The sequence below is a fragment of the Podarcis pityusensis genome, assembly GCF_964106645.2.
Source record: "Podarcis pityusensis genome assembly, chromosome: 9".
Taxonomy (NCBI): domain Eukaryota; kingdom Metazoa; phylum Chordata; class Lepidosauria; order Squamata; family Lacertidae; genus Podarcis; species Podarcis pityusensis.
Window position 1 is genome coordinate 16,823,227 of NC_138034.1, and position 10,841 is coordinate 16,834,067.

Consider the following 10,841-nt stretch of genomic DNA (forward strand, 5'->3'; position numbering starts at 1 on the left):
GCAAACACTTCCTCCCGTTAACATGAAAAACTGAGCATAGAGATGCTAATCTTCCGACGCCATCTGTTTTTCTTTTCTGTAGTGCAGGGGAAAGGCAGCCTGTGGCTCTCCAGTTATCGTTGAGGAAAGGCTGTGTTATCTGTTGTTGTTGTTTAGTCATTTAGTCGTGTCCGACTCTTCGGGACCCCATGGACCAGAGCACGCCAGGCACTCCTGTCTTCCACTGCCTCCCGCAGTTTGGTCAAACTCATGCTGGTAGCTTCAAGAACACTGTCCAACCATCTCGTCCTCTGTCGTCCCCCTTCTCCTTGTGTCCTTTCCCAACATCAGGGTCTTTTCCAGGGAGTCTTCTCTTCTCATGAGGTGGCCAAAGTATTGGAGCCTCAGCTTCACAATCTGTCCTTCCAGTGAGCACTCAGGGCTGATTTCCTTCAGAATGGATCGGTTTGATCTTCTTGCAGTCCATGGGACTCTCAAGAGTCTCCTCCAGCACCATAATTCAAAAGCATCAATTCTTCGGCGATCAGCCTTCTTTATGGTCCAGCTCTCACTTCCATACATCACTACTGGGAACGCTACTGTGTTATCTACTTGCATGCAAAAGGTCTCAGGTTAAATCCCCCATGAGGCTGAGAGGGACCCTGTCTGAAAAATCCTGGATGTCATGGGACTGGTTAGGCACAGAGGAATGGTGGTAGACACTAGCTGGGGAACCCCCAAGGCAAGAAAGCTCAAAGCCTTGGGAGTGGTGGTGGGTCAGCAATGAGTGGTCAGAAGGAGAAGAGGGAAAAGACTGGGAGGAGGAGGTTCAGAAGCTGAAGAGAGTCTGTGGCAGAGAGCTGTCCACAATCAAAGTCAGGAGAGGTCAAGAGGTGGAGATGAGTCAGCCCAGGGTGTCTCCTCCTGCTGCTTCAACACTCTGGTCTCTCCCATGGTCTCCCAGGACCAGAAGAGGTATGAAGAGGGAACAGCAGAGACAGGCACGCTGACCTAGTCTCAGATTTCTTGTACAGTGGTACCTCAGGTTAAGTACTTAATTCGTTCCGGAGGTCCGTTCTTAACCTGAAACTGTTCTTAACCTGAAGCACCACTTTAGCTAATGGGGCCTCCCGCTGCTGCCGCGCCACCGGAGCACGATTTCTGTTCTCATCCTGAAGCAAAGTTCTTAACCTGAGGTAATATTTCTGGGTTAGTGGAGTCTGTACCTGAAGTGTATGTAACCTGAAGTGTATGTAACCTGAGGTACCACTGTAGAGGTAAAAGGTAAAGGACCCCTGGATGGTTAAGTCCAGTCAAAGGCTACTATGGGGTTGCGGCGCTCATCTCGCTTTCAGGCCAAGGTAGGCGGCATTTGTCCACAGACAGCTTTCTGGGTCATGTGGCCAGCATGACTAAACTACATCTGGCGCAACAGAACACCATGATGAGTGCCAGAACGCACGGAAATGCCGTTTACCTTCCCGCCACAGCGGTACCTATTTATCTACTTCTACTGGCATGCTTTCAAACTGCTAGGTTGGCAGAAGCTGGGACAGAGCAACAGGAGCTCACTCCGTTGCGGGGATTTGAACCACCAACCTTCTGATCGGCAAGCCCAAGAGGCTCAGTGGTTTAGACCACAGCGCCACCTGCTTGGGAAGGATGTGGAGGAGAAGGAGATTTAGGCAGCTGTGGGAAGGTGAGGACCTTCAGCCTCCACAACTGCCCCATGGGGGCAAGACTCACAGAGAAGGGTTGCTGTGCTCAATAGGCATGGCTCCCTGAGCAAGCCTTGTTTCTTTGAATGAAGAGTTAACTTACCCCGTGCGATTTATTGCTGGCTGGCTCCCTGTCACTGGAGTACTGCTGCCAGCCAGTGTAGGCTAGGCATTAAAGAGCTAGCTAGACCAATGGTCCGACTCAGTACAAGACAGTTTCTTATGTTCCATGATCCTTGGTAAAGGGTAGCCCCGGAGTAGGGCATTGCTTTGCATGAAGAAGGGCTCAGTTTCTTTTTTCTTTTCAAGACATTTTATTAATTTTACAGATAAAAATATACAAATAAACACACCTCAATAAAATCATGCTGTATGTAGAGATTCTCCGAATCTCACGGCTTCCCCCCATCTCGTCCATGGAGTCTTATCTTAAATGTCTACAACTGCATATTAGTCCATACTCCAGTTTTTATATTAAACCATATTATTCATAGTGTTTTTTACACTACAAGTGAGTCAAAATCCTGCTCTTGTTTCCATCTGCTTACAGTGGTCTCCTAGATAACTTATAAATTCTTCCCATTCTTTTATAAAGTTTTTGTCCTCTTGGTTTCTGAGTTTTCCAGTCAGCTTTGCCTTCTTGGCATAATCCATCAACTTGGTTTGCCATTCTTCTCTGGTAGGGACTATATCTTCTTTCCATCTCTGGACTAGTAGCATCCGTGCGGCTTTTGTTCCATACATAAAAAGTCTTTTCTGCTCCTTCGGAATGTCGGTACCTGTAATTCCTAATAAAAAAGCTTCTGGGTTGTTTTTTTTAATTAAAAGTTATTTTAAACATTTTTTATTTCATTATAAATCATCTCCCAGAAAGCTTTTATTACCTACAAGCCCACATATGATAAAAGGTACTTTTTTCCCCTTTAAATTTCCAGCAGATATTTGAACTTGTCTTGTACATTTTTGCTAACTTTGTAGCAGAAGGGGTCAGTTTCAATCCCTGCCACCTCCATGGTTTGACTTGTTCAAAGGCACCTTCCTATGTTCCAACTGAACTGAATTAATCAAGCTCTGTTAGCATAGCCTGTGGTCAGAAATAGAATCATAGAATCATAGAGTTGGAAGAGACCACAAGGGCCACCGAGTCCAACCCCCTGCCAAGCAGGAAATGATGGGAGTTGTAGTCCGACAACATCAGTCTGTTCCCCCGGCCCCTTTACTGTATGTCTTGTTTCCAGAGAAAACTCTGAAGTCTTAACCTGGCTGGTCTTCCTTCCTTTAACCTCCCTCATATTCAGTTAAAGTAGCTTTCTTTTTATATATATATATAATTTTTATTAGTTTTTTTAACATATCATTTTCAACAGTAATTAAACATACTTTTACATCTTATTCAAATTGTTGACTTCCATCAATCCTGTCTGAAAATTTTCCAATCTAATCTCTCAATATGCATTTCTTATCTTCCCTATTACATTTTAAACTCATAACCAATATCTCTATCTTTTTCTACTTTGTAACACTTCGTATATTTCTCCTTACAAAACTTCTTGTAGTCCTACTAGCGTAATTTGTTGATTACAGTTGCTCTTCAAATAATTCATATACTTCTTCCAATCTTCTGTAAATCTCTGGTCCCGCAGGTTTCGAATCCTTCCTGTCTTTTTGTCTAATTCTGCATAGTCCATGAATTTCGCCTGCCATTCTTCTTTCGTCGGACAGTTAAAGTAGCTTTCTGACATCATTTAAGTTTCCAGCGTTACGTTCTGACTGTTCCCTGAATGGATCTGCCAATCTGTTCACACGGCTGGTTCGCAGAAATAAGTGTCCCTTTCAAAACTTTCCAAGAAGGCTTGCGTGCTACATTGGGTCAGACTATCTCAAGCCATTCATGTTGCACACATGCATAGCAGGAAATGCCTCTTCTGATGCAACGATTGCCTTATAAACGGTGACAAGCAGAAGTCGGAGTGCTGGGCAGTCACGTCGCTGAGGATCAGACGTTGCCTACGAGAGGTTCACAATCTGCTCCAGAGGAATAGCTGTCTTGGTCTCTTAGCAGCAAAACCACAATTGCCAGCGGACCTTATTGTGGCCAGAGCTGTTAAGGCACTAACTGTACAGATGAAATGAATTTTGTTTGCCTTTGTGGTTAACGAGAGAATAAGGCACCTGGGTTGCAGTGACTCCTATGGGTAGGTAAGACGCATCTTTCTCATAAAAATGATAGGATTTAGTGCTGCTCCTGCCGAAGTCAATCGGAAAATGCCACGCTCAGTGGCATCTGAATGCTTTGGAAGTCCTTGTGTGGGGAGAGGGAGAGGGAATTTGTGAGACACCCAGGCAAATAAATGCTCAGGGAGGTTCACTTGGCACCTTCATTATACACCTTTAGGTGCCAGGCAAAAGCATTCCTCTTTAACCAGGCCTTTGGCTGATTGACATCCAATGCCCTTTAAAAATGTGTTGTTGTTTAGTCGTTTAGTCATGTCCGACTCTTCGTGACCCCATGGACCAGAGCACGCCAGGCACTCCTGTCTTCCACTGCCTCCTGCAGTTTGGTCAAACTCATGCTGGTAGCTTCAAGAACACTGTCCAACCATCTCATCCTCTGTCGTCCCCTTTTCCTTGTGCCCTCCATCTTTCCCAACATCAGGGTCTTTTCCAGGGAGTTTTCTCTTCTCATGAGGTGGCCAAAGTACTGGAGCCTCAGCTTCAGGATCTGTCCTTCCAGTGAGCACTCAGGGCTGATTTCCTTAAGAGTGGATAGGTTTGATCTTCTTGCAGTCCATGGGACTCTCAAGAGTCTCCTCCAGCACCATAATTCAAAAGCATCAATTCTTCGGCGATCAGCCTTCTTTATGGTCCAGCTCTCACTTCCATACATCACTAATGTGTTAGGAGGGGGTTATTGGGTTGATTTTGTTTTTATTTCGAATGCAGATTTTGTGTTTTTATCTTGTGAACTGCGTAGGGTTGCCATATGCCCTCTTTTCCATGGGTAGAGTCATCATAGCGATCCATCCTTAAAAGGAGAAGTCGGCAAATGTGTCCTCTGTTTGCTCTTCAAAACATGGCAACCCTATTTGCGATTACAGTGGTGCCTCGCAAGACGAAATTAATCCGTTCCGCGAGTCTCTTCGTCTAGCGGTTTTTTTGTCTTTCGAAGCAACCCTATTAGCGGCTTAGCGGATTAGCACTATTAGCGGTTTAGCGGCTATTAAAGGCTTAGCGGCTTAGCAGCTAAAAGGCTATTAGCGGTTTAGCGGCTTAGAAAAAGGGGGAAAGAAGCGAAAAAATCTCAAGACTCGCAAGACATTTTCGTCTTGCGAAGCAAGCCCATAGGGAAATTCGTCTAGCCGGTTTTCCGTCTTGCGAGGCATTCGTCTTGCGGGGCACCACTGTAAAATGTGAAAGGCTAGCTACGGAAATGAATGAACTATGCAGAAATGGCGAAATTTACCGGAAGAACAACTTTCCTTTTTATTAAGGAATAGAAATCACTTATTGAATATTTACAAACAAATTATAAACAAATTAAGACATGACCAGGATTATTGCAAAAACTTGCAGTTTCTAAAAAGTTATAAGAAACGGAAGAAATATATTGGGATATGCAGAGGGGGGAGAGTAAATTTAGGGAACCGCAGAAAGAAGGGGAGGGAAATCAAGGTTTGATATGTAAGAATTACTTAATTTTTTTCTGTTGATATATTTATTTGTTTTAAATGAAAATTATAAATAATTTTTAAAAATGTGAAAGGCTAGAAGTAGGATATATAGTAAGTTAGGAGTAAGTGAGGAGACCCTGACAAGGAAGTAGTCTATCAAGGAGCCCCCAACTCCTATCCAGCAATAGGAAGCCTCTGGAGAGAGAACTTTGTGTGGCATTTTCTCTAAATTTTTGAAAAGCTGCATTTTTAAAAAGAAGACAACAATTGGAGCAGCTCACTTACAAGTGAGTGGCCACATTCTCTGTTCAGCTACAGGGAACAGTTTTTTTTAATTGTTTATTTGAATTTTCTGTTTTATCATATTATCAATGCATAGTATGTTACAGTCAAACACATGGTAATAAGAAAGGGGGGAAAGAACATAAGTATAAGACATATATTTGTAAATAATAATAGTAACATAACTTGTTCCTCCAATTTAATGAACTCTTGTAAGCCTTAATTTAAACTCTCCTTCCACTCTTTCTCTGGTTCGCTATCTGTTGTCTTTTTGACTGCATTTTCTTATTTTACTAAATTATTTTCATTACCTTACACTGTCCCACTTTGTCACATCTACTGCTGAGTATTTCCCCCGTCTGCTCCACTTACTTTTTTGTTATCATATTTTTCCATATATTCTATATATAATGTCCAGTCCTCTTTTAAATTCTTATGTCTTTATTTCTTAATCTATTTGTCATGCTGGCGAGTTCTATATAGTCTAATATCTTAAAGGTGCCATTCTTCTCTTGATGGTACCACATCTACAGGGAACAGTTAATTCAGGGAGCATGGAAAGAACTTTGTGTGGCATCCAAAAATGAAGGCAGACTGTATTACTGTCACAAAATGATACGGTCACCTCTGTATTAAGCTTTGCTTTCCCTTTGAGTTGATGGTGGATACTTTCTCTGAGTTCTGTTTGTCTGTTTTCCTCTAAATTTTAGAAAACGGCATTGTTAAAAAGACGACAAATATTGGAACAGCTCACTAAAAAGCAAGCGGCCGCATTCTCAGCTACAGGGAACAGTTAATTCAGGGAGCCGCGGAGTGGAGTTGAGGGAGGCAAAATTGGCGGGTCAGTGGAGGATTCAGCACTCCACTGTTTTAAATGGCTTTTGCTGCTGCTAGACAGCTCAGCGGCAGACCTGAATTCTAACAGAAGGATCCAATGCTCACAGGGGAAGCAAATTGGGTGCCTTCTACATGTTTTTGGGACTACAATTTCCACCTTCCTGAACCATTGGGCTGATGGGAGTTGTAGTACGACGATGTCTGGAGGATCCGACATTGGCTTCCCCTCTAGAAGGTTCTCCTGATGGTGCCAGTATTTTGCCAGTACTTCTATCCCTTATGTATGGGGTACAAGTGGCGCTGTGGTCTAAACCACTGAGCCTCATGTTTGCCAATCAGAAGGTCGGCTGTTTGAATCCCTGTGATGGGGTGAGCTCCTGCTGCTCTGTCCTGGCTCCTGCCAACCTAGCAGTTCGAAAGCACACCAGGGCAAGTAGATAAATAGGTACCACTACGGCAGGAAGGTAAACAGTGTTTCCGTGAGCTCTGGTTTCCATCACGGTGTTCCACTGCGCCAGAAGCGGTTTAGTCATGCTGGCCACATGTACCGGAAAGCTGTCTGTGGACAAACGCCAGCTCCGTCAGTCTGAAGTGACATGAGCACTGCAACCTCATAGTCACCTTTGACTGGACTTAACCGTCCAGGGGTCCTTTACCTTTACGTACATTAGAAGCATGGTAGAAGTTTAAGAAAACGGACTTGGGTTGGAAAAAGTGCTGTAAGACCCAGCTTCAGATATGTGCTTGGCAACAAAGCTTACCAAGTGCTGATGGTGCACCAGAGGTAATATCTCACCTTCGAAGCTACCGCACAGGGGTTTTCATAAGGATGAAAAAAGGTGTAGGGAGAATTGTACACGCCAACTGGACAGGGATAATCTAATCACAATAAATCTCTAATGACCTGTGACTTGCAACAAAAAATCACATCTGTGCTCTCTTCTTGGTTTTGTAGAGAACGTGTTTAACTCTCCGAAAAGCGTCGATATTGAGCGGGAGAGCAGATTTCAGCTTCTGGAGCAAAACTGCCAAGAAAACACTGCGGAAACCTGGGCAGATTCCTACTGAATGGCGCTCACAGTAGCGGGACCCCAGGAAGTCCTCATCCAGGCTCTCTTTTAGAATACGTAACCTTTGAGGAAATGTTGGATTCGGTCAAATGTGTCCTGGTAGGAGATGCGGCAGTCGGGAAAACGGCTCTGCTGCTGCGCTTTACTTCGGAGACTTTCCCGGACGCTTACAGACCCACTGTTTATGAGAACACCGGGGTCGACGTCTTCCTGGACGGCGCCCAGATTAGCTTAGGCCTTTGGGACACGTCTGGCAGCGATGCCTTCAAAGGCATCCGCCCCCTTTCCTACCAGCAGGCTGACGTGATTCTCCTGTGCTACTCGGTGGCCAACCAGAACTCGTTCCTTAGCTTGAGGAGCAAATGGGTTACGGAGATCCGGACGCACTTGCCTCGTATTCCCATTCTGGTGGTGGCTACCCAGATTGACCAGAGGGAGACGGGACCTCACAGCGCCTCCTGCATCAGCCCGCTGCTCGGGAAGCGGCTAGCGAGGGACATCCGAGCAAAGGCCTTTGTGGAGTGCTCATCTCTCGCCAACAGGGGCGTCCAGAAGGTGTTTGAGTGTGCCGTCCGGACAGCGGTGAACCAAGCAAGGAAACGAGCCCGGAGGAAGCTTTTCTCAGTCAACGAGTGCAAGGTCTTTTAAACTCTGACTTGGCCTTTTCCGCCTCTCTCACAAAACGGACTCCCTTTTGTGCGGCAGAAGGGCACTGACGTGAAGGCTGACAAACAGGAGCACGGCGTGTTAGCATTCGTGACCAGCATGGTGGGAATTTCGTTTGCGAAGAACGGAATGGGACTGCCCTTCCCCATAAGGGTGCGATGGTCCCATTTGGCTCCCAGCGGCATCGACGGAACAAAAGCTGAACTGGAGACTTTTGAACAGGAGCACGTTGTTAGCATTGTGGGGGATTTTGGAATGTATTTATTCCGCGGCAGTGGAAATCTTGCTTTTCAGTGAAGCATCATGGATTGGAGAAATCTGATGGAGACTTGCACAGGTTTTCTTCCAGGGCCATGGCTTCCATCAAAGTACGACCAGGGTTTTAGTTTGATACTGGTGCTGGAGATTAGGCTCCTGAAACTACCAACCAACCCACCTCACACATGACAGCCCCCAGGATTACCTGGGGAGTTGGCGGGGGGGGGAGGGGTCAGTGACGTAGCTACACTGTTTGATTTTGTTTAACTTGGTTTAATTTATAACTTGAATTTGGTGTCAGCCCGATGTCTGCGGAAGCAAATTCCTAGTGTGAAGAAAATCGGACAAAACTATTCTGTCTACTGAAGTGTGGAGGGTTAATTCTGATCATTCTGACGCAGCTGAAGATCCGTGGTGGCGAGACATGCTTTTAATAGCTATGTGGCAGAAAGTAATAAGTCCTGCAAGCATAAATTACTGTCTTGGTGGTATTGTGATGAGACAAGCTACGCTTACTTGCTTCTTCATACCAGTTCAAGGCAGAGATTCTCCCTTTAAGAAGTACGCAGCTCTTCTGTCTGCCCTGGGATATGAGCACAAAGGAATTAGTGAGGTGACCATTTATTTTATTTTTTCTGGTAGGCTTCCTGTGTGTGCCACAGGTTTCTGCTGGGCAGAAATTCAACAGGATCAAAGCGTTCCTCACCCCTGGAACCCCATTCCTGACAAAGCTCCACCTGTAGAAATTCTGCCTGCATATCATTGGTAAAGGCCAGAAGAAAGGAAAAAAAAGAGAGCAACCTTTACAAAATATATGGTTTTGTTGGAGGGTCCAAAAGCCGGGTTGAAAATGTAACTGACCATTTATATATGAGACCTAAATATGTGAATCTAAAGCTAAGAAGTGTGTAATACATATTTTTAAGTTCCCAGGATGAAATTTAACGCCCTTTAACAGAAACTAAATGGGAATGTCAGTAGCTTTCCTGCAGGAAAGTCACAGAAAACAATCCATGAAGTTTATTAGTTGGGACTGGTAACAGCTTGAACTGTTGACTGTTTAGATCTTGCCATTAACCTGACTAGATGCAAGGATGTAATCTGGTAGCAGTTTTGTTAGAGAATGAGGGTAGATTTGCCTCCAACACTCATCTGTTCCCCGCAATCTGCACGCATTCTAAGAAGATAAGAATCATCTTGCTAGGTGGGTCATACCAGGGTTTATCCTTCTGGCCCAATTATCCTGTATCCAAAAATGGCCAGCCTCACACCTCTGAAAGCTCTCATGCCGGACATGAACAGTTCTCCCCTCTTGCCTCCACCTCCTGTTACTCGCAAGTAGACTGCCTCTGCACATGGCAACTTAGATATCATGATTTGCAACCTTCATGGATCCTTCAAGCTACTTGTCATCGCCACTTATGGTGTGGGGTCCCTGAGCTAATTATCCTTGTGGAACTATTTCTTTTTAAAACTATATGCTGGATTTTTTTTTTTAAAAAAAATATTAAAACACTGTCTAGAATTCCCCAATTGGCCTTGCCAATCCACGCACCGAAGATGACTGCAAGTGCAGAATATCTGCATGGGACTGCCAACTTTTAAAGCAGCTCCTGCTCCTATGCCTTTGACAACAGGCTGATGTGCAGATGTCACTTATTCTTGTGCCAAAAAGGGCTTCTCCTCCTGATTTTTGCAGATCAAGTTGCAGGGAAAGGCACAGGTTCAGACCAAGACATCTTTTTCCCTGTTCATTTGGCAGTCCTGTCTACACAAGTAGTGTCATAGAGCAAAATATATTCTGACATTCCCTGCATATTTGAATCAGCATCACAAATGACAGGCTGAGAATACAGGAAGTTGTTATCGAAACATGTGACCAGCACATCCTTCAGTGCTTTATCATGAACTTTGCTTTGTGGTCTCAGTTCAACTACCAGTGATTACACCAATGAGATAATCCATATTTAATTTTCGAGATCTTCTTTGCTTGCTGTGACACCCAAGGGTGAATGGGCAGAATGGAAACTGCTTCCCATTTTGAGGTCTGCCTAGACCGTGCTTAAATTAGATACCTAGGTGGAAGAGGTTAAAGGAGGTGCTCATAAATGCTATTTCCTGTACAAACAGGAAGCTTTTAGGGCACATAAAGTAGTGCTAATGATTTAAACGGAACAGGTGAGATACGAATTACAGCCTTCTGTTTCTGATGTTAAATGTCCATTTTAGATGAGCACTAAAACAGCATATGCACCATTTCCTCATGTATATGTTTCTGAACTCTAGTTTTCTTGAAATAAAAACCATATAAAGTCATTTGTGGCAAACAGTGTCTTTTCGTCCCTTAAGGAGGATCATTT

At 44.4% G+C, this 10,841-nt stretch overlaps 1 protein-coding gene and 1 long non-coding RNA gene across 5 annotated transcripts in view; one reads left to right on the forward strand and one right to left on the reverse strand.

Moving 5' to 3' along the window:
• Window positions 1-10,797, forward strand: part of RHOH (ras homolog family member H) — a 25,593-nt gene extending 14,796 nt beyond the window's left edge. The window contains exons 1-2 of one of the 2 annotated variants that reach the window (XM_081020207.1): window positions 2,869-3,892; window positions 7,443-10,797. In XM_081020207.1, the coding sequence (XP_080876333.1) occupies window positions 7,630-8,205 (576 nt within the window). In that variant the 5' untranslated portion in view covers window positions 2,869-3,892; window positions 7,443-7,629 and the 3' untranslated portion in view covers window positions 8,206-10,797. Of the gene's footprint in view, window positions 1-2,868; window positions 3,893-7,442 lie in introns of those variants that run through there. The other variant, XM_081020206.1, reaches the window with a different exon arrangement.
• The window catches only part of LOC308484942, a 55,138-nt gene that overhangs the window by 34,573 nt on the left and 9,724 nt on the right, over window positions 1-10,841 (reverse strand). The window lies entirely within an intron of this gene.